The sequence below is a fragment of the Salvelinus alpinus genome, chromosome 30 (assembly GCF_045679555.1).
Source record: "Salvelinus alpinus chromosome 30, SLU_Salpinus.1, whole genome shotgun sequence".
Lineage (NCBI taxonomy): Eukaryota > Metazoa > Chordata > Actinopteri > Salmoniformes > Salmonidae > Salvelinus > Salvelinus alpinus.
Window position 1 is genome coordinate 2,401,917 of NC_092115.1, and position 24,018 is coordinate 2,425,934.

The 24,018-nt window shown below is 45.9% G+C and overlaps 1 protein-coding gene across 2 annotated transcripts in view; it reads right to left on the minus strand.

Moving 5' to 3' along the window:
- Window positions 1-12,078, minus strand: part of LOC139559907 (macrophage mannose receptor 1-like) — a 60,835-nt gene extending 48,757 nt beyond the window's left edge. For both annotated transcript variants that reach the window (XM_071376354.1, XM_071376353.1), the window contains exons 1-8: window positions 11,949-12,078; window positions 8,406-8,741; window positions 6,910-7,083; window positions 5,042-5,197; window positions 4,680-4,793; window positions 1,730-1,867; window positions 1,067-1,243; window positions 789-931 (exon numbers count right to left, since the gene is read on the minus strand). In XM_071376354.1, the coding sequence (XP_071232455.1) occupies window positions 789-931; window positions 1,067-1,243; window positions 1,730-1,867; window positions 4,680-4,793; window positions 5,042-5,197; window positions 6,910-7,083; window positions 8,406-8,741; window positions 11,949-12,015 (1,305 nt within the window). In that variant the 5' untranslated portion in view covers window positions 12,016-12,078. The remainder of the gene's footprint in view (window positions 1-788; window positions 932-1,066; window positions 1,244-1,729; window positions 1,868-4,679; window positions 4,794-5,041; window positions 5,198-6,909; window positions 7,084-8,405; window positions 8,742-11,948) is intronic.
- Between the last annotated feature and the right edge of the window lie 11,940 nt (window positions 12,079-24,018).

The window sequence follows — 24,018 nt, forward strand, 5'->3', positions numbered from 1 at the left end:
GTAGGGCCAGGGTTAGGGGGTGGTAGGGCCAGGGTTAGGGGGTGTTAGGGTTAGGGGGTGGTAGGGTTAGGGAGTGTTAGGGCCAGGGTTAGGGGGTGGTAGGGCCAGGGTTAGGGGGTGGTAGGGTTAGGGGGTGGTAGGGCCAGGGTTAGGGTTAGGGGGTGGTAGGGCCAGGGCCAGGGTTAGGGGGTGTTAGGGTTAGGGGGTGGTAGGGCCAGGGTTAGGGGGTGGTAGGGCCAGGGTTAGGGGGTGGTAGGGCCAGGGTTAGGGGGTGGTAGGGCCAGGGTTAGGGGGTGGTAGGGCCAGGGTTAGGGGGTGGTAGGGCCAGGGCCAGGGTTAGGGGGTGTTAGGGTTAGGGGGTGTTAGGGCCAGGGTTAGGGGGTGGTAGGGCCAGGGTTAGGGGGTGGTAGGGCCAGGGTTAGGGGGTGGTAGGGTTAGGGGGTGTTAGGGTTAGGGAGTGTTAGGGCCAGGGTTAGGGTTAGGGAGTGTTAGGGCCAGGGTTAGGGTGTGTTAGGGTGTGTTAAGGTTAGGGCCAGGGTTAGGTGGTGGCAGGTAGCCTAGTGGTTAGAGCGTTGGGACAGTAGGTTAGGTTGCAAGATCGAATCCCCGAGCTGGCAAGGTACAAATCTGTCGTTCTGCCACTGAACAAGGCAGTTAACCCACTGTTCCTAGGCCGTAATTGTAAATAAGAATTTGTTCTTAACTGACTTGCCTAGTTAAATAAAGGTTAAACAAAATAAAAATAGGGGGTGTTAGGGCAGTGTGGAGGGGGGATGATGGTACCATACCTCTCCCCTGACCAGGACACAGTTGCCCCCCATTGGCATGGCTTCCTCCCACCTGGTGAAGGTGACATGGGATTGGTCGCTCCACTCAAACAGTAGTGGCGTCTTGACATCGTTCATCCCGATCCACAGCTCGTCAGCGGCCGCTGGGATAGAGAAGAGGTGGAGAGGTGGAGAGGGGAGAGTTGGAGAGGTGGAGAGGGGAGAGTTGGAAAGGGGAGAGTTGGAGTTAGCCTTTTCACTGACTGTCTAACGTGTGAGCGTATCTGTGTTTCACTGACCATATCCCAGCTGTGACATCACAAAGCTGTGCTCCTCGATGTTGTAGATGCTGGCCAGGTCGCCTCCGTCCTTCCGACATTCCGTCTGAGCCTCTGTCCAGGTCTTCTTGGTACGCTGCAGGAGGTAGCACCTGGCAGCGTAGGGAATCCACGGACTGGAGCAGAAACCTGTCTCTTCTGTTGATCACAAATACAGGGAAACACATTGTAGAATACAAGAAATACACCGCCCATAATAAACAAAATAATACAAAAATGAAATGGACTAGATTGAACTGTACTAAAACAAACTGTACAAGATTGAAATGGACTAGACTGGATTAAAATGTACTGGACTGGATTAAATTTAGCAGAGTAGAACAGAGTGTTGGATCTGGGTGAACAGTGGGTTGGGGTTAGCAGGAATATGAGTGACTTTTTGTTATGATACTTATTTATGTCAATTTATGTCAATGAGCGAATTCATTTGACACTCATTATAAAAGAATAAGAATCCATAAAAATATTTTCTTTTTTTTAACAATACACACTTAAAATAGTTAATGAATGCAAGTAAAGGCAAGGTTTCTTCCTCTAGCCATTACACCAACATGCTGCTTGTGTGTGTGTATAGATTCCATTTCGTATTCGAGGAACCCCAATCCTCCTTTCTGACAGACCTACCTGGGTGAACAGGGGGTGTAGGTGGGTCTTTCTGACAGATGTAGCCATGTGTCTTGGAGCACAGGGAGCTCTGCCAGTAGAACTGCTGAGACGGGTCAACCAGTCCACACATCTGACCAGGATCAGAGAGAGGATGACCTACAGACAAACAGCAATATCACTACATCTGACCAGGATCAGAGAGAGGATGACATACAGACAAACAGCAATATCACTACATCTGACCAGGATCAGAGAGAGGACTATATAGTGTAACTAACTGACCCTGGTCCTTTACCCCTATATAGTGTAACTGACCCTGGTCCTTTACCCCTATATAGTGTAACTGACTGACCCTGGTCCTTTTCCCCTATATAGTGTAACTGACCCTGGTCCTTTACCCCTATATAGTGTAACTAACTGACCCTGGTCCTTTTCCCCTATATAGTGTAACTGACCCTGGTCCTATTCCCCTATATAGTGTAACTGACCCTGGTCCTTTTCCCCTATATAGTGTAACTGACCCTGGTCCTTGTCCCCTATATAGTGTAACTAACCCTGGTCCTTTTCCCCTATATAGTGTAACTGACCCTGGTCCTTTACCCCTATATAGTGTAACTAACCCTGGTCCTTTTCCCCTATATAGTGTAACTAACCCTGGTCCTTTTCCCCTATATAGTGTAACTAACTGACCCTGGTCCTTTTCCCCTATATAGTGTAACTGACCCTGGTCCTATTCCCCTATATAGTGTAACTAACCCTGGTCCTTTTCCCCTATATAGTGTAACTGACCCTGGTCCTTTTCCCCTATATAGTGTAACTAACCCTGGTCCTTTTCCCCTATATAGTGTAACTAACTGACCCTGGTCCTTTTCCCCTATATAGTGTAACTAACCCTGGTCCCTTTCCCCTATATAGTGTAACTAACCCTGGTCCTTTTCCCCTATATAGTGTAACTAACTGACCCTGGTCCTTTTCCCCTATATAGTGTAACTGACCCTGGTCCTATTCCCCTATATAGTGTAACTAACCCTGGTCCTTTTCCCCTATATAGTGTAACTGACCCTGGTCCTTTTCCCCTATATAGTGTAACTAACCCTGGTCCTTTTCCCCTATATAGTGTAACTAACTGACCCTGGTCCTTTTCCCCTATATAGTGTAACTAACCCTGGTCCCTTTCCCCTATATAGTGTAACTAACCCTGGTCCTTTTCCCCTATATAGTGTAACTAACCCTGGTCCTTTTCCCCTATATAGTGTAACTAACTAACCCTGGTCCTTTTCCCCTATATAGTGTAACTAACTAACCCTGGTCCTTTTCCCCTATATAGTGTAACTAACCCTGGTCCTTTTCCCCTATATAGTGTTACTGACCCTGGTCCTTTTCCCCTATATAGTGTTACTGACCCTGGTCCTTGTCCCCTATATAGTGTAACTGACCCTGGTCCTTTTCCCCTATATAGTGTAACTAACCCTGGTCCTTTTCCCCTATATAGTGTAACTAACTGACCCTGGTCCTTTTCCCCTATATAGTGTAACTAACTGACCCTGGTCCTTTTCCCCTATATAGTGTAACTAACCCTGGTCCTTTTCCCCTATATAGTGTAACTGACCCTGGTCCTTTTCCCCTATATAGTGTAACTGACCCTGGTCCTTGTCCCCTATATAGTGTAACTAACCCTGGTCCTTTTCCCCTATATAGTGTAACTAACCCTGGTCCTTTTCCCCTATATAGTGTAACTGACCCTGGTCCTTTTCCCCTATATAGTGTAACTGACCCTGGTCCTTGTCCCCTATATAGTGTAACTGACCCTGGTCCTTGTCCCCTATATAGTGTAACTAACTGACCCTGGTCCTTTTCCCCTATATAGTGTAACTGACCCTGGTCCTTTTCCCCTATATAGTGTAACTGACCCTGGTCCTTGTCCCCTATATAGTGTAACTAACTGACCCTGGTCCTTTTCCCCTATATAGTGTAACTGACCCTGGTCCTTTTCCCCTATATAGTGTAACTGACCCTGGTCCTATTCCCCTATATAGTGTAACTAACCCTGGTCCTTTTCCCCTATATAGTGTAACTGACCCTGGTCCTATTCCCCTATATAGTGTAACTGACTGACCCTGGTCCTTTTCCCCTATATAGTGTAACTGACCCTGGTCCTTTTCCCCTATATAGTGTAACTGACCCTGGTCCTTGTCCCCTATATAGTGTAACTAACTGACCCTGGTCCTTTTCCCCTATATAGTGTAACTGACCCTGGTCCTTTTCCCCTATATAGTGTAACTAACTGACCCTGGTCCTTTTCCCCTATATAGTGTAACTGACCCTGGTCCTTGTCCCCTATATAGTGTAACTAACTGACCCTGGTCCTTTTCCCCTATATAGTGTAACTAACTGACCCTGGTCCTTTACCCCTATATAGTGTAACTAACTGACCCTGGTCCTTTACCCCTATATAGTGTAACTGACCCTGGTCCTTGTCCCCTATATAGTGTAACTAACTGACCCTGGTCCTTTTCCCCTATATAGTGTAACTAACCCTGGTCCTTTTCCCCTATATAGTGTAACTAACTGACCCTGGTCCTTTTCCCCTATATAGTGTAACTGACCCTGGTCCTATTCCCCTATATAGTGTAACTGACCCTGGTCCTTTTCCCCTATATAGTGTAACTAACCCTGGTCCTTTTCCCCTATATAGTGTAACTAACCCTGGTCCTTTTCCCCTATATAGTGTAACTAACCCTGGTCCTTTTCCCCTATATAGTGTAACTGACCCTGGTCCTTTTCCCCTATATAGTGTAACTAACTGACCCTGGTCCTTTTCCCCTATATAGTGTAACTAACTGACCCTGGTCCTTTTCCACTATATAGTGTAACTGACTGACCCTGGTCCTTTTCCCCTATATAGTGTAACTAACTCTGGTCCAAAGCAGTGCAGCATGAAGGGACTAGTGTGAAGGTGAGGACTCACCAGAGTCCCAGCGGAAGTAACAGAGAGGCTTCCCACTGATCCACTGCCAGCCACTGTCCTGTTCCAGAGCATTCAGCCCCGTCCACAGCGGCACATGCAGTTTACCACACAGGCCTGTGTGAGTGTGAGTGTGTGTGTGTGTGTGTGTGTGTGTGTGTGTGTGTGTGTGTGTGTGTGTGTGTGTGTGTGTGTGTGTGTGTGTGTGTGTGTGTGTGTGTGTGGTGTGTGTGAGTGTGTGTGAGTGCATAAGAGAAGGAGATAAAGTTGCATATGACATAAACAGTGAACAGTACACTAATAAAACACACGACTTGAGTTTGACACGCCTGCTGTATGTGAGCGTGACCACCGGGTGGCGCTACCTGCTACGTGGGACTGCTCGAGGGGTTTGGTGATTGAGGCCAAGTCTGCTCCCTGCTGTTGGCAGCTGGTCCGAGCCTGGTGCCAGTTCAGGGCAGAGTGGAGGTTCACCTGGTAGAAAGCACCTGTGACCGGGTTCTTATGCCAATGCTCCATAGCTGCAGAGGGATGGGGGAGAGATGTACAGATTCGGTGAGCATAGCCTCGTTATTGAGAAAGGCCGCCGTAGGCAGACCTGGCTTTTCAAGAGAAGACAGGCTATTGGCACACTGCCCACAACATGAGGTGGAAACTGAGCTGCACTTCCTGCCAAATGTATGATCATATTAGAGACGAATATCTATTGTGTGAAATACCACAGTGGGCATCACAGCAGCAATATTTGACCTGTTGACCTGTTGCCACAAGAGAAGGTCAACCAGTGAAGAACAAACACCATTGTAAATACAACCTATATTTACGTTTATTTATTTTCCCTTTTGTACTTTAACTATTTGCACATCGTTACAACACTGTATAAAGACATAATATGACATTTGAAATGTCTTTATTATTATGGAACTTCTGTGAGTGTAATATTTACTGTTCACTTTTTATCCATTTCACTTCCCTTGGCAACGTTAACATACGGTTATCATGACAATAAAGCCCTGAGAGAGAGAGAGGAGAGAGGAGAGAGAGAGAGAGAGAGAGAGAGAGAGAGAGAGAGAGAGAGAGAGAGAGAGAGAGAGAGAGAGAGAGAGAGAGAGAGAGAGAGAGAGAGAGAGAGAGAGAGAGAGAGAGAGAGAGAGAGAGAGAGAGAGAGAGAGAGAGAGAGAGAGAGAGAGAGAGAGAGAGAGAGAGAGAGAGAGAGAAGGAGAGAGAGGAGAGAGAGAGAGAGAGAGAGAGAGAGAGAGAGAGAAGGAGAGAGAGAGAAGAGAGAGGAGAGAGAGGAGAGAGAGACAGAGAGACAGAGAGAGAGACAGAGAGACAGAGAGAGACAGAGAGAGAGAGGAGAGAGAGAGAGAGATGTGAGTGGTGAATGACCACCGATTGGCAGTAGAAACCGGCAGACATAAAAAGACATGGCTACCCAAAGAGGAGCGTATATGTGGTCACTGCCTGACAGGGGACGTAGAAACAGAGATGCACTTTCTCCTTTACTGTGATAAATATTCCTCACCAAGAGATTCATTATTCACAGAAATTACTACATTTATTCCAAATTTTAACTTATTAAACCCAGAGGAAAAACTAAAAATACTCATGGGCGAAGGAGCAATGGCTTCTCTTGCAGCCAAATATGTATTTACCTGCCATAGCCTGAGGGACACTGAATAATAACATCTGCAGAGTAAGCAGTAACTTACTTATTATGACTGTTATTGTTTTTACTGTTATTGTTATTAGTATTATTATTGTTGTTTATCATTCCAAATAGTAATGGTATGGGTGGTAATGGTAATGATAGCAGTTTAATGATGGTGGTGGTGGTAGTGGTGCATTACACCATACATAACATTCGACTATTGACTGTTACCATTTTATTGTTACTATTTTTATATTTAATTTTGTATTATTATTTACTGCCATTCTATTTTATTATTTGTCATTGTTTTAATTGTATTACAATGTATATTGTATACATTGTTGCTTTGGCAATATTGACACAATGTTTTTCATGCCAATAAAGCAGCTTGAATTTGAATTTGAATTTGAGAGAGAGAGAGAGAGAGAGAGAGAGAGAGAGAGAGAGAGAGAGAGAGAGAGGAGAGAGAGGAGAGAGAGAGGAGAGAGAGAGAGAGAGAGGAGAGAGAGAGGAGAGAGAGAGAGAGCGAGAAGCATCTAACAGCTGCATAGACCCACAGTAAGTAATAGATGTAATACTCACTTGTGGATGGACAGTAGCCCCACAATTGATTGTCTTGGTAGTTTGTTTCAATGGCACACCAAAGCCGTCTTTCGGAGGAGTCTGTCGAGGTGCAGTCTCCATACCATTGGTCTTTGTACAGGAAAGGAAACTGACAGGGACGCCCAAATGCATTTCCTTCGATGGTAAAGAGTTCTGAAAAGGGGACAGTGGTTACTGTGTGTACTGTATGTAGTTCAGTGCTTAGTGTGACGTGGGTTTAAGACCCCCCCCAAAGGGTTTTACTATATTAGTGTGTCTGCCATCTTGCCTCCCTGTGTGTTGGGGAACATGGCTTTCTATACTAACACTCTTACGGGACACTGGCTGTGAGTGTGTCTCTCTTTCTTTCTCTGTGAGTGTGTCTCTCTTTCTTACTGAGTGTGTCTCTCTTTCTTTCTCTGTGAGTGTGTCCCTTTTCTCTGTGTCTCTCTTTCTTTCTCTGTGAGTGTGTCTCTCTTTCTCTGTGAGTGTGTCCCTTTCTCTCTGTGTGTCTCTCTTTCTCTCTGTGAGTGTGTCTCTTTCTCTCTGTGAGTGTGTCTCTTTCTCTCTGTGAGTGTGTCTCTTTCTCTCTGTGAGTGTGTCTCTTTCTCTCTGTGAGTGTGTCTCTCTTTCTCTCTGTGAGTGTGTCTCTTTCTCTCTGTGAGTGTGTCTCTTTCTCTCTGTGAGTGTGTCTCTCTTTCTCTCTGTGAGTGTGTCTCTTTCTCTCTGTGAGTGTGTCTCTTTCTCTCTGTGAGTGTGTCTCTTTCTCTCTGTGAGTGTGTCTCTCTTTCTCTCTGTGAGTGTGTCTCTCTTTCTCTGTGAGTGTCTCTCTTTCTCTCTGTGAGTGTGTCTCTTTCTCTCTGTGAGTGTGTCTCTTTCTCTCTGTGAGTGTGTCTCTTTCTCTCTGTGAGTGTGTCTCTTTCTCTCTGTGAGTGTGTCTCTCTTTCTCTCTGTGAGTGTGTCTCTCTTTCTCTGTGAGTGTGTCTCTTTCCCTCTGTGAGTGTGTCTCTTTCTCTCTGTGAGTGTGTCTCTTTCTCTCTGTGAGTGTGTCTCTTTCTCTCTGTGAGTGTGTCTCTTTCTCTCTGTGAGTGTGTCTCTCTTTCTCTCTGTGAGTGTGTCTCTCTTTCTCTCTGTGAGTGTGTCTCTTTCTCTCTGTGAGTGTGTCTCTCTTTCTCTCTGTGAGTGTGTCTCTCTTTCTCTCTGTGAGTGTGTCTCTCTTTCTCTCTGTGAGTGTGTCTCTCTTTCTCTCTGTGAGTGTGTCCCTGTGTTACTGTACGTTGTGGATTCTCAGGGAAAAATATGTCGTTTTTTACAATAAAATGTACTGTTTGATGTAGTTATATGTAACCTGTAATCTATTAAATATGCTGTCTGATGTAGTTATATGTAACCTGCTTATTTTGCTTCTTGTGTTGTGTGTTGAGACTTTGTCCATTTTGTCCAAAATCCATTTTACAATCCTAAAAAATGAGAACCTTGTGACTCTAATCCCGTACCTCTGTGGGTCCTTGAGCAGGGGCCGTCGGTTGTACCAGAGATGATCCAGCGACTCCGAGGCCCCGTGTCTCTGGACAGCACCAGATCATTGTTGTCGTTGATGTGGAGGTACAGAGTCTGTCCTTTCAGCGTGAGCAGTGTGTTGTTACTACACTGCCACTGCTGGAGGTGGCTCTTCTCATCACAGTCAGAATACACCAGGGTACTACCCTCTGTCTTCCCAGAAACCCCAGCACACTTCCTATTGTTGGTGTCGTAGAGACGTCCCCCTGACACCCAGCGTGCCAGCTCCTGTCTAATGCCACTTTCTGCATTGAAGAGATTGAAGGGACCGTCTACAAAGAAAGAATTACAACAATCACTAACCAGCATTGACATAACAGGCAAACATGTGAACACTTTAATTGAACCCTCTATCATCAGGACTTTTCAACAGTCGTAGGGCTACACAACACTGTCATAGAGCTACACAACACTGCCATAGAGCTACACAACACTGTCATAGAGCTACACAACACTGTCATAGGGCTACACAACACTGCCATAGGGCTACACAACACTGTCATAGAGCTACACAACACTGTCATAGAGCTACACAACACTGTCATAGAGCTACACAACACTGTCATAGAGCTACACAACACTGTTATAGAGCTACACAACACTGTCATAGAGCTACACAACACTGTCATAGAGCTACACAACACTGCCATAGGGCTACACAACACTGTCATAGAGCTACACAACACTGGCATAGGGCTACACAACACTGCCATAGGCCTACACAACACTGTCATAGAGCTACACAACACTGTCATAGAGCTACACAACACTGTCATAGGGCTACACAACACTGTTATAGAGCTACACAACACTGCCATAGAGCTACACAACACTGTCATAGAGCTACACAACACTGCCATAGAGCTACACAACACTGTTATAGAGCTACACAACACTGCCATAGAGCTACACAACACTGCCATAGAGCTACACAACACTGCCATAGAGCTACACAACACTGCCATAAAGCTACACAACACTGTCATAGAGCTACACAACACTGCCATAGGGCTACACAACACTGCCATAGAGCTACACAACACTGCCATAGAGCTACACAACACTGCCATAGAGCTACACAACACTGCCATAGGGCTACACAACACTGTCATAGAGCTACACAACACTGCCATAGGGCTACATAGCACTGTCATAGGGCTACACAACACTGTCATAGAGCTACACAACACTGTCATAGGGCTACACAACACTGCCATAGGGCTACACAACACTGTCATAGAGCTACACAACACTGTTAGAGCTATATAACACTGTCATAGAGCTACACAACACTGTCATAGGGCTACACAACACTGCCATAGGGCTACACAACACTGACATAGGGCTACATAGCACTGTCATAGGGCTACATAACACTGTTAGAGCTATATAACACTGTCATAGAGCTACACAACACTGTCATAGGGCTACACAACACTGTCATAGGGCTACACAACACTGCCATAGGGCTACACAACACTGCCATAGGGCTACATAGCACTGTCATAGGGCTACACAACAATGTCATAGGGCTACACAACACTGTCATAGAGCTACACAACACTGTCATAGGGCTACACAACACTGCCATAGGGCTACACAACACTGTCATAGGGCTACACAACACTCATAGGGCTACACAACACTGTCATAGGGCTACACAACACCGTCATAGAGCTACACAACACTGTCATAGGGCTACACAACACTGCCATAGAGCTACACAACACTGTCATAGGGCTACACAACACTGTCATAGGGCTACACAACACTGTCATAGGGCTACACAACACTGCCATAGAGCTACACAACACTGTCATAGGGCTACACAGGGTCGCTATAATTTCTTAATCTGGCCCAGATTGTCATCACAGCAGCAGTGAGTAACGTCAGACTTCATGTTCAAGGTTCTGTGCTCTGCTCGGGTCAATATACTGTAAATAGCCAGGTGATTCATCATACCATGGTTCATGCTACAGTAATTGAAAGCTTCTTAGTTGGTGGCACCAACACATGATTTGGTAGCACCCCCCAAAAAAATAGCGGCACACAATAGAAGGAAGAGTCATCTTTATAAAGTAATTCAGTGCTTTTATTGAGGGTCAATAGACTTCTTATATGGCTTTCGATAAATGCACTGCCATAGGGCTACACAACACTGTCATAGGGCTACACAACACTGCCATAGGGCTACACAACACTGTCATAGGGCTACACAACACTGTCATAGGGCTACACAACACTGTCATGGACCTCGGCGTTAATCTGGACCCTGATCTCTCTTTTGATGAACACATCAAGACTGTTTGAAGGACAGATTTTTTTCCATCTTTGTAACATGGCAAAAATCAGAAACTTTTTGTCCAAAAATTATGGGGAAAATTAGATTAGACTACTGCAATGCTCTACTTTCCAACTATTTTACTCCAGTGCTAGCCTCTCTACACTGGCTTCCTGTTAAGGCAAGGGCTAATTTCAAGGTTTTACTGCTAACCTACAAAGCATCACATGGGCTTGCTCCTACCTATCGTTACGATTTGGTCCTGCCGTACATACCTACACGTACGCTATGGTCACAAGACGCAGGCCTCCTTACTGTCCCTAGAATTTCTAAGCAAACAGCTGGAGGCAGGGCTTTCTCCTATAGAGCTCCATTTCTATGGAATGGTCTGCCTATCCATGTGAGACTCAGATTCGGTCTCGACCTGTAAGTCTTTACTTTTTATGAAGACTCATCTCTTCAGTAGGTCCTATGATTGAATGTAGTCTGGTCCAGGGATGCGAAGGTGAACGGAAAGGCACTGGAGCAACGAACCGCCCTTGTCTCTGCCTGGCTGGTTCCCCTCTCTCCGCTGGGATTTTTTGCCTCTGACCCTATTACGGGGGCTGAGTCACTGGCTTACTGGTGCTCTTCCATGCTGTCCCTAGGAGGGTTGCATCATTTGAGTCACTGACTCCTTGCTGTCCCCAGTCCACCTGGTCGTGCTGCTGCTCCAATTTCAACTGTTCTGCCTGCCGCTATGGAACCCTGACCTGTTCACCGGATGTGCTACCTGTCCCAGACCTACTGTTTTTGACTCCCTCTCTGTACCGCACCTGCTGTCTCTAACTCTGAATGCTCAGCTATGAAAAGCCAACTGACATTTATTCCTGAGATGCTGACCTGTTGCACCCTCTACAACCACTGTGATTATTATTATTATTATTATTTGACCCTGCTGGTCATTGATGAACATTTGAACATGTTCTGTTATAATCTCAATCCAGCACAGCCAGAAGAGGACTGGCCACCACTCAGAGCCTGGTTCCTCTCTAGGTTTCTTCCTAGGTTCCAGCCTTTCTAGGGAGTTTTTCCGAGCCACCGTGCTTCTACATCGCTTGCTGTTTGGGGTTTTAGGCTGGATTTCTGTACAGCACTTTGTGACATCGGCTGATGTAAAAAGGGCTTTATAAATACATGTGATTAAAGAACAACATACCTGTTTCAGGAGCCCCCAGGGTGGTTTGAAAGAAGAGCATCAGTACAGTTATCATGGTGGTTGTCATGGTCCCAGGAGGGTGGTGATTGACATACGGAGCTCCTACAGCAGAGTGTTCTGTACGACTGGGTCTGCTATTTAATAACCATGAAATTCTCTGGTCACATGACATATTTTTTTCTTTCCCTGTCAACGGATGTTGTTGAGACATTTCAACACTTTTCTAGTGAATGGGAGGTGCACTGACACCCTCGGTCAGCCAAAATGTACTCACTATGTCACGGTTTACGATTCGCAGAAAACACTGTGTGGTGTTAAAAAATATATATATATGTTCTGTGTATTTTACGCAGATCACAAGTCATGAGACAATAGTCAATGTCTGAGCCAGGATGGCATCCTATTCCGATATAGAACCATGTGTGCCCTGTTTAAAAGTAGTGCACTACAAAGGGAATAGGGTGCCATTTAGGACGTAAATCACTAACCAATGTCTGTTCATCCCAACAGGTTAGATGGTTATTACAACAATGTAAAGTAGTCCTACGTTTCATCTCATTAGCTACAATAACCAGCACAATGGAGGCATCCCAAATGGCACCCTATATAATAATAAGGTGCCATTTGGGACGCTAACTACCTGGCTAATGGCTAGCTGTCAGACTACCTGGCTAACGGCTAGCTGTCAGACTACCTGGCTAACGGCTAGCTGTCAGACTACCTGGCTAACGCCTAGCTGTCAGACTACCTGGCTAACAGCTAGCTGTCAGACTACCTGGCTAACGGCTAGCTGTCAGACTACCTGGTTAATGGCTAGCTGTCAGCCAATACCTGTCTAACGGCTAGCTGTCACCTTATACCTGGCTAACGGCTAGCTGTCAGACTATACCTGGCTAACGGCTAGCTGTCAGACTATACCTGGCTAACGGCTAGCTTGCAGCCTATACCTGTCTAACATCTAGCTGTCACCTTATACCTGGCTAACGGCTAGCTGTCAGACTATACCTGGCTAACGGCTAGCTGTCAGACTATACCTGGCTAATGGCTAGCTGTGAGACTATACCTGGCTAACGGCTAGCTGTCACCTTATACCTGAATAACGGCTAGCTGTCAGACTATACCTGGCTAACGGCTAGCTGTCAGCCAATACCTGTCTAACGGCTAGCTGTCACCTTATACCTGGCTAACGGCTAGCTGTCAGACAATACCTGGCTAACGGCTAGCTGTCAGACTATACCTGGCTAACGGCTAGCTTGCAGCCTATACCTGTCTAACGGCTAGCTGTCACCTTATACCTGGCTAACGGCTAGCTGTCAGACTATACCTGGCTAACGGCTAGCTGTCAGACTATACCTGGCTAATGGCTAGCTGTGAGACTATACCTGGCTAACGGCTAGCTGTCACCTTATACCTGGCTAACGGCTAGCTGTCAGACTATACCTGGCTAACGGCTAGCTGTCAGACTATACCTGGCTAACGGCTAGCTGTGAGCCTATACCTGGCTAGCGGCTAGCTGTCAGACTACCTGGCTAAAGGCTAGCTGTCAGACTATACCCGGCTAACGGCTAGCTGTCAGACTACCTGGCTAACGGCTAGCTGTCAGACTATACCTGGCTAACGGCTAGCTGTCAGACTACCTGGCTAACGGCTAGCTGTCAGACTATACCTGGCTAACGGCTAGCTGTCTGTTTAATAATTACCCCTCTTTCAGGAACACACACTTGACCCTGACCCCAGGGAGTGAAAACTAGTGTGCTGTGAATACATTTCTTGCGAATGCTCTGATTCATCCTTGAGCAGACAGAAAGAGAGGAATGTGTGTGTGAGAAAGAAGAAGTGGTACCATGGGGCTACCCTGCACCCTCGAGGACGGGAAGGACAGAGGGGATGTGATTCACCAGAACACAGGAAGCAACTGTCTGAGTGCCAAGGAGGACAAAGACCAGCTAGGTCTACTATCCTACTGGAAGCTATAGACCAGCAGGGTCTGCTATCCTACTGGAACCTATAGACCAGCTAGGTCTACTATCCTACTGGAACCTATAGACCAGCAGGGTCTGCTATCCTACTGGAACCTATAGACCAGCAGGGTCTACTATCCTACTGGAACCTATAGACCAGCTGGGTCTACTATCCTACTGGAACCTATAAACCAGCTAGGTCTACTATCCTACTGGAACCTATAGACCAGCAGGGTCTATTATCCTACTGGAACCTATAGACCAGCTGGGTCTACTATCCTACTGGAACCTATAGACCAGCTAGGTCTGCTATCCTGCTGGAACCTATAGACCAGCTAGGTCTACTATCCTACTGGAACCTATAGACCAGCAGGGTCTACTATCCTACTGGAACCTATAGACCAGCTAGGTCTACTATCCTACTGGAACCTATAGACCAGCAGGGTCTACTATCCTACTGGAACCTATTGACCAGCTAGGTCTACTATCCTACTGGAACCTATAGACCAGCTAGGTCTACTATCCTACTGGAACCTATAGACCTACAGCTAGGTCTACTATCCTACTGGAACCTATAGACCAGCAGGGTCTACTATCCTACTGGAACCTATAGACCAGCAGGGTCTACTATCCTACTGGAACCTATAGACCTACAGCTGGGTCTACTATCCTACTGGAACCTATAGACCAGCTAGGTCTACTATCCTACTGGAACCTATAGACCAGCAGGGTCTATTATCCTACTGGAACCTATAGACCAGCAGGGTCTATTATCCTACTGGAACCTATAGACCAGCAGGGTCTACTATCCTACTGGAACCTATAGACCAGCTAGGTCTACTATCCTACTGGAACCTATAGACCAGCAGGGTCTACTATCCTACTGGAACCTATAGACCAGCAGGGTCTACTATCCTACTGGAACCTATAGACCAGCAGGGTCTACTATCCTACTGGAACCTATAGACCAGCTAGGTCTACTATCCTACTGGAACCTATAGACCAGCTAGGTCTACTATCCTACTGGAACCTATAGACCAGCAGGGTCTACTATCCTACTGGAACCTATAGACCAGCAGGGTCTACTATCCTACTGGAACCTATAGACCAGCTAGGTCTACTATCCTACTGGAACCTATAGACCAGCAGGGTCTACTATCCTACTGGAACCTATAGACCAGCTAGGTCTACTATCCTACTGGAACCTATAGACCAGCAGGGTCTACTATCCTACTGGAACCTATAGACCAGCTAGGTCTACTATCCTACTGGAACCTATAGACCAGCAGGGTCTACTATCCTACTGGAACCTATAGACCAGCTAGGTCTACTATCCTACTGGAACCTATAGACCAGCTAGGTCTACTATCCTACTGGAACCTATAAACCAGCTAGGTCAACTATCCTACTGGAACCTATAGACCAGCAGGGTCTACTATCCTACTGGAACCTATAGACCAGCTAGGTCTACTATCCTACTGGAACCTATAGACCAGCAGGGTCTACTATCCTACTGGAACCTATAGACCAGCTAGGTCTACTATCCTACTGGAACCTATAGACCAGCTAGGTCTACTATCCTACTGGAACCTATAGACCAGCAGGGTCTACTATCCTACTGGAACCTATAGACCATCAGGGTCTACTATCCTACTGGAACCTATAGACCAGCAGGGTCTACTATCCTACTGGAACCTATAGACCAGCAGGGTCTACTATCCTACTGGAACCTATAGACCAGCAGGGTCTACTATCCTACTGGAACCTATAGACCAGCTAGGTCTACTATCCTACTGGAACCTATAGACCAGCAGGGTCTACTATCCTACTGGAACCTATAGACCAGCTAGGTCTACTATCCTACTGGAACCTATAGACCAGCAGGGTCTACTATCCTACTGGAACCTATAGACCAGCAGGGTCTACTATTCTACTGGAACCTATAGACCAGCTAGGTCTACTATCCTACTGGAACCTATAGACCAGCAGGGTCTACTATCCTACTGGAACCTATAGACCAGCTAGGTCTACTATCCTACTGGAACCTATAGACCAGCAGGGTCTACTATCCTACTGGAACCTATAGACCAGCTAGGTCTACTATCCTACTGGAACCTATAGACCAGCTAGGTCTACTATCCTACTGGAACCTATAAACCAGCTAGGTCAACTATCCTAATGGAACCTATAGACCAGCAGGGTCTACTATCCTACTGGAACCTATAGACCAGCTAGGTCTACTATCCTACTGGAACCTATAGACCAGCAGGGTCTACTATCCTACTGGAACCTATAGACCAGCTAGGTCTACTATCCTACTGGAACCTATAGACCAGCTAGGTCTACTATCCTACTGGAACCTATAGACCAGCAGGGTCTACTATCCTACTGGAACCTATAGACCATCAGGGTCTACTATCCTACTGGAACCTATAGACCAGCTAGGTCTACTATCCTACTGGAACCTATAGACCAGCTAGGTCTACTATCCTACTGGAACCTATAGACCAGCAGGGTCTACTATCCTACTGGAACCTATAGACCAGCTAGGTCTACTATCCTACTGGAACCTATAGACCAGCAGGGTCTACTATCCTACTGGAACCTATAGACCAGCTAGGTCTACTATCCTACTGGAACCTATAGACCAGCAGGGTCTACTATCCTACTGGAACCTATAGACCAGCTAGGTCTACTTTCCTACTGGAACCTATAGACCAGCTAGGTCTACTATCCTACTGGAACCTATAGACCAGCTAGGTCAACTATCCTACTGGAACCTATAGACCAGCAGGGTCTACTATCCTACTGGAACCTATAGACCAGCTAGGTCTACTATCCTACTGGAACCTATAGACCAGCTAGGTCTACTATCCTACTGGAACCTATAGACCAGCAGGGTCTACTATCCTACTGGAACCTATAGACCAGCAGGGTCAACTATCCTACTGGAACCTATAGACCAGCAGGGTCTGCTATCCTACTGGAACCTATAAACCAGCTAGGTCTACTATCCTACTGGAACCTATAGACCAGCTAGGTCTACTATCCTACTGGAACCTATAGACCTACTGCTGGGTCTGCTATCCTACTGGAACCTATAGACCAACAGCTAGGTCTACTATCCTACTGGAACCTATAGACCTACTGCTGGGTCTGCTATCCTACTGGAACCTATAGACCTACAGCTAGGTCTACTATCCTACTGGAACCTATAGACCTACTGCTGGGTCTGCTATCCTACTGGAACCTATAGACCTACAGCTAGGTCTACTATCCTAATGGAACCTATAGACCAGCTAGGTCTACTATCCTACTGGAACCTATAGACCAGCAGGGTCTACTATCCTACTGGAAGCTATAGACCGGCAGGGTCAACTATCCTACTGGAACCTATAGACCAGCTAGGTCTACTATCCTACTGGAACCTATAGACCAGCAGGGTCTACTATCCTACTGGAACCTATAGACCAGCTAGGTCTACTACCTACTGGAACCTATAGACCAGCTAGGTCTGCTATCCTACTGGAACCTATAGACCTACAGCTAGGTCTACTATCCTACTGGAACCTATAGACCAGCAGGGTCTACTATCCTACTGGAACCTATAGACCAGCTAGGTCTACTATCCTACTGGAACCTATAGACCAGCTAGGTCTACTATCCTACTGGAACCTATAGACCAGCAGGGTCTACTATCCTACTGGAACCTATAGACCTACTGCTAGGTCTGCTATCCTACTGGAACCTATAGACCAGCTAGGTCTGCTATCCTACTGGAACCTATAGACCAGAAGGGTCTACTATCCTACTGGAACCTATAGACCAGCTAGGTCTACTATCCTACTGGAACCTATAGACCAGCTAGGTCTACTATCCTACTGGAACCTATAGACCTACAGCTGGGGCTACTATCCTACTGGGACCTATAGACCAGCTAGGTCTACTATCCTACTGGAACCTATAGACCAGCTGGGTCTACTATCCTACTGGAACCTATAGACCAGCTAGGTCTACTATCCTACTGGAACCTATAGACCAGCTAGGTCTACTATCCTACTGGAACCTATAGACCAGCTAGGTCTACTATCCTACTGGAACCTATAGACCAGCAGGGTCTACTATCCTACTGGAACCTATAGACCAGCTAGGTCTACTATCCTACTGGAACCTATAGACCAGCTAGGTCTGCTATCCTACTGGAACATATAGACCAGCTAGGTCTACTATCCTACTGGAACCTATAGACCAGCTAGGTCTGCTATCCTACTGGAACCTATAGACCTACAGCTAGGTCTACTATCCTACTGGAACCTATAGACCAGAAGTGTCTACTATCCTACTGGAACCTATAGACCAGCTAGGTCTACTATCCTACTGGAACCTATAGACCAGCTAGGTCTACTATCCTACTCAGTTTGTACTGGACCCTGCTGGTCTATAGGTCCCAGTAGGATAGTAGACCCAGCTCTAGGTCTATAGGTTCCAGTAGGACAGCAGGGTCCAGTAGGATAGTAGATCTAGCTGGTTTATAGGTTCCAGTAGGATAGCAGACCTAGCAGTAGGTCTATAGGTTCCAGTAGGATAGCAGACCTAGCTGGTCTATAGGTTCCAGTAGGATAGTAGACCCAGCAGTAGGTCTATAGGTTCCAGTAGGATAGTAGACCTAGCTGGTCTATAGGTTCCAGTAGGAGAGTAGACCTAGCTGGTCTATAGGTTCCAGTAGGATAGTAGACCTAGCTGGTCTATAGGTTCCAGTAGGATAGTAGACCTAGCTGGTCTATAGGTTCCAGTAGGATAGTAGACCTAGCTGGTCTATAGGTTCCAGTAGGATAGTAGACCTAGCTGGTCTATAGGTTCCAGTAGGATAGTAGACCTAGCTGGTCTATAGGTTCCAGTAGGATAGTAGACCTAGCTGGTCTATAGGTTCCAGTAGGATAGTAGACCTAGCTGGTTTATAGGTCCCAGTAGGATAGTAGACCCAGCTGTAGGTTTATAGGTTCCAGTAGGATAGCAGACCTAGCTGGTTTATAGGTCCCATTAGGATAGTAGACCCAGCTGTAGGTTTATAGGTTCCAGTAGGATAGTAGACCTAGCTGGTCTATAGGTTCCAGTAGGATAGTAGACCTAGCTGGTCTATAGGTTCCAGTAGGATAGTAGACCTAGCTGGTCTATAGGTTCCAGTAGGATAGTTGACGTAGCTGGTTTATAGGTTCCAGTAGGATAGTAGACCCTTCTGGTCTATAGGTTCCAGTATGATAGCAGACCTAGCAGTAGGTCTATAGGTTCCAGTAGGATAGTAGACCCTGCTGGTCTATAGGTTCCTGTAGGATAGCAGACCTAGCAGTAGGTCTATAGGTTCCAGTAGGATAGTAGACCTAGCTGGTCTATAGGTTCCAGTAGGATAGTAGACCTAGCTGTAGGTCTATAGGTTCCAGTAGGATAGTAGACCCTGCTGGTCTATAGGTTCCAGTAGGATAGTAGACCTAGCAGTAGGTCTATAGGTTCCAGTAGGATAGTAAACCTAGCTGGTCTATAGGTTCCAGTAGGATAGTAGACCTAGCTGGTCTATAGGTTCCAGTAGGATAGTAGACCTAGCTGTAGGTCTATAGGTTCCAGTAGGATAGTAGACCTAGCTGGTCTATAGGTTCCAGTAGGATAGTAGACCTAGCTGGTCTATAGGTTCCAGTAGGATAGTAGACCTAGCTGGTCTATAGGTTCCAGTAGGATAGTAGACCTAGCTGGTCTATAGGTTCCAGTAGGATAGTAGACCCAGCTGGTCTATAGGTTCCAGTAGGATAGTAGACCTAGCTGGTCTATAGGTTCCAGTAGGATAATAGACCTAGCTGGTCTATAGGTTCCAGTAGGATAGTAGACCTAGCTGGTCTATAGGTTCCAGTAGGATAGTAGACCTAGCTGGTCTATAGGTTCCAGTAGGATAGTAGACCTAGCTGGTCTATAGGTTCCAGTAGGATAGTAGACCTAGCTGGTCTATAGGTTCCAGTAGGATAGTAGACCTAGCTGGTCTATAGGTTCAGTAGGATAGTAGACCTAGCTGGTCTATAGGTTCCAGTAGGATAGTAGACCTAGCTGGTTTATAGGTCCCAGTAGGATAGTAGACCCAGCTGTAGGTTTATAGGTTCCAGTAGGATAGCAGACCTAGCTGGTTTATAGGTCCCATTAGGATAGTAGACCCAGCTGTAGGTTTATAGGTTCCAGTAGGATAGTAGACCTAGCTGGTCTATAGGTTCCAGTAGGATAGTAGACCTAGCTGGTCTATAGGTTCCAGTAGGATAGTAGACCTAGCTGGTCTATAGGTTCCAGTAGGATAGTTGACGTAGCTGGTTTATAGGTTCCAGTAGGATAGTAGACCCTTCTGGTCTATAGGTTCCAGTAGGATAGCAGACCTAGCAGTAGGTCTATAGGTTCCAGTAGGATAGTAGACCCTGCTGGTCTATAGGTTCCTGTAGGATAGCAGACCTAGCAGTAGGTCTATAGGTTCCAGTAGGATAGTAGACCTAGCTGGTCTATAGGTTCCAGTAGGATAGTAGACCTAGCTGTAGGTCTATAGGTTCCAGTAGGATAGTAGACCCTGCTGGTCTATAGGTTCCAGTAGGATAGTAGACCTAGCTGGTCTATAGGTTCCAGTAGGATAGTAGACCTAGCTGGTCTATAGGTTCCAGTAGGATAGTAGACCTAGCTGGTCTATAGGTTCCAGTAGGATAGTAGACCCAGCTGGTCTATAGGTTCCAGTAGGATAGTAGACCTAGCTGGTCTATAGGTTCCAGTAGGATAATAGACCTAGCTGGTCTATAGGTTCCAGTAGGATAGTAGACCTAGCTGGTCTATAGGTTCCAGTAGGATAGTTGACCTAGCTGGTCTATAGGTTCCAGTAGGATAGTAGACCTAGCTGGTCTATAGGTTCCAGTAGGATAGTAGACCTAGCTGGTCTATAGGTTCCAGTAGGATAGTAGACCTAGCTGTAGGTCTATAGGTTCCAGTATGATAGTAGACCTAGCTGGTCTATAGGTTCCAGTAGGATAGTAGACCTAGCTGGTCTATAGGTTCCAGTAGGATAGTAGACCTAGCTGGTCTATAGGTTCCAGTAGGATAGTAGACCTAGCTGTAGGTCTATAGGTTCCAGTAGGATAGTAGACCTAGCTGGTCTATAGGTTCCAGTAGGATAGTAGACCTAGCTGTAGGTCTATAGGTTCCAGTAGGATAGTAGACCTAGCTGGTCTATAGGTTCCAGTAGCATAGCAGACCTAGCTGGTCTATAGGTTCCAGTAGGATAGTAGACCTAGCTGGTCTATAGGTTCCAGTAGGATAGTAGACCTAGCTGGTCTATAGGTTCCAGTAGGATAGTAGACCTAGCTGGTCTATAGGTTCCAGTAGGATAGTAGACCTAGCTGGTCTATAGGTTCCAGTAGGATAGTAGACCTAGCTGGTCTATAGGTTCCAGTAGGATAGCAGACCTAGCAGTAGGTCTATAGGTTCCAGTAGGATAGTAGACCTAGCTGGTCTATAGGTTCCAGTAGGATAGTAGACCTAGCTGTAGGTCTATAGGTTCCAGTAGGATAGCAGACCTAGCTGGTCTATAGGTTCCAGTAGGATAGTAGACCTAGCTGGTCTATAGGTTCCAGTAGAATAGTAGACCCTGCTGGTCTATAGGTTCCAGTAGGATAGTAGACCTATCTGTAGGTCTATAGGTTCCAGTAGGATAGCAGACCTAGCTGGTCTATAGGTTCCAGTAGGATAGTAGACCTAGCTGGTCTATAGGTTCCAGTAGGATAGTAGACCTAGCTGGTCTATAGGTTCCAGTAGGATAGCAGACCTAGCTGGTCTATAGGTTCCAGTAGGATAGTAGACCAAGCTGGTCTATAGGTTCCAGTAGGATAGTAGACCTAGCTGGTCTATAGGTTCCAGTAGGATAGTAGACCTAGCTGGTCTATAGGTTCCAGTAGGATAGTAGACCTAGCTGGTCTATAGGTTCCAGTAGGATAGCAGACCTAGCAGTAGGTCTATAGGTTCCAGTAGGATAGTAGACCTAGCTGGTCTATAGGTTCCAGTAGGATAGTAGACCTAGCTGTAGGTCTATAGGTTCCAGTAGGATAGCAGACATAGCTGGTCTATAGGTTCCAGTAGGATAGTAGACCTAGCTGGTCTATAGGTTCCAGTAGGATAGTAGACCTAGCTGGTCTATAGGTTCCAGTGGGATAGTAGACCTAGCTGGTCTATAGGTTCCAGTAGGATAGTAGACCTAGCTGGTCTATAGGTTCCAGTAGGATAGCAGACCTAGCAGTAGGTCTATAGGTTCCAGTAGGATAGTAGACCTAGCTGGTCTATAGGTTCCAGTAGGATAGTAGACCCAGCTGGTCTATAGGTTCCAGTAGGATAGTAGACCTAGCTGGTCTATAGGTTCCAGTAGGATAGTAGACCCAGCTGGTCTATAGGTTCCAGTAGGATAGTAGACCTAGCTGGTCTATAGGTTCCAGTAGGATAGTAGACCTAGCTGTAGGTCTATAGGTTCCAGTAGGATAGCAGACCTAGCTGGTCTATAGGTTCCAGTAGGATAGTAGACCTAGCTGGTCTATAGGTTCCAGTAGGATAGTAGACCTAGCTGGTCTATAGGTTCCAGTAGGATAGTAGACCTAGCTGGTCTATAGGTTCCAGTAGGATAGTAGACCCTGCTGGTCTATAGGTTCCAGTAGGATAGTAGACCTAGCTGGTCTATAGGTTCCAGTAGGATAGTAGACCTAGCTGGTCTATAGGTTCCAGTAGGATAGTAGACCTAGCTGGTCTATAGGTTCCAGTAGGATAGTAGACCTAGCTGGTCTATAGGTTCCAGTAGGATAGTAGACCTAGCTGGTTTATAGGTTCCAGTAGGATAGTAGACCTAGCTGGTCTATAGGTTCCAGTAGGATAGTAGACCTAGCTGGTCTATAGGTTCCAGTAGGATAGCAGGGTCCAGTACAAACCCCCTTTAGAAACACAGACTTTGACTTGAGCTTTTTACTTTAATACTATCTAAGAACTTGTCCTCAAAGGCCAACCAAGTTTTCAGGTGTGTTAAGACGTTGTAACGTGGCTCATATAGCAAGGATCGCTACAGTATTAAAAACAGCAGTGAAATGTAGGACAACAGCAATGGAAACTTAGCCAGGACTATCAACCATCTTGCCATTGGTTTGTTCTGAGTCTATATGGCTAGAGCAAAGCCAATAACACAGGATGATTAACAGCAGGGCATTTGCTTCAACGGATAGAGTGATAGAGTGGTATTGATTTATTGATAGAGTGGTATTGATTTATTGATAGAGTGGTATTGATTCATTGATAGAGTGGTATTGATTTATTGATAGAGTGATATTGATTCATTGATAGAGTGATAGAGTGGTATTGATTCATTGATAGAGTGATAGAGTGGTATTGATTCATTGATAGATTGGTATTGATTCATTGATAGTGATAGAGTGGTATTGATTCATTGATAGATTGGTATTGATTATTTGATAGATTGGTATTGATTCATTGATAGAGTGGTATTGATTCATTGATAGAGTGATAGAGTGGTATTGATTCATTGATAGAGTGATAGATTGGTACTGATTCATTGATAGAGTGATAGATTGGTATTGATTCATTGATAGAGTGGTAGATTGGTACTGATTCATTGCTTCAACGCTTACGCTGCACAAAAACAGAGCTGCATTATCATCAAAACCACAGTTGTGCAACATTTAGGCAGACACAATTCTAAGAACAACCAATAACACAGGGGACCCCACCCACCCAGCAGAGAAATTCAGAGGAAATGCATAAAGCTCTGTCATCTATCAGAATCACTATCCTGTACGTTTCGTCTGATTTCCCACTGTATTATTGGTTGTTCTGAGAATTGTGTCTGCCTGAATATTGCCCAACTGTGACATGGACGATGATGCAGCTCTGTCTTTGTGCATAGTAAGCGTTAAGGTGGACACATAACATCAGTACTGGAGACATAACAGTAAGTAGAGTAGAGGACAGCTAACCTGACTGATACCTCTAAGCCAGTAGGTAGAGTAGAGGACAGCTAACCTGACTGATACCTCTAAGTCAGTAGGTAG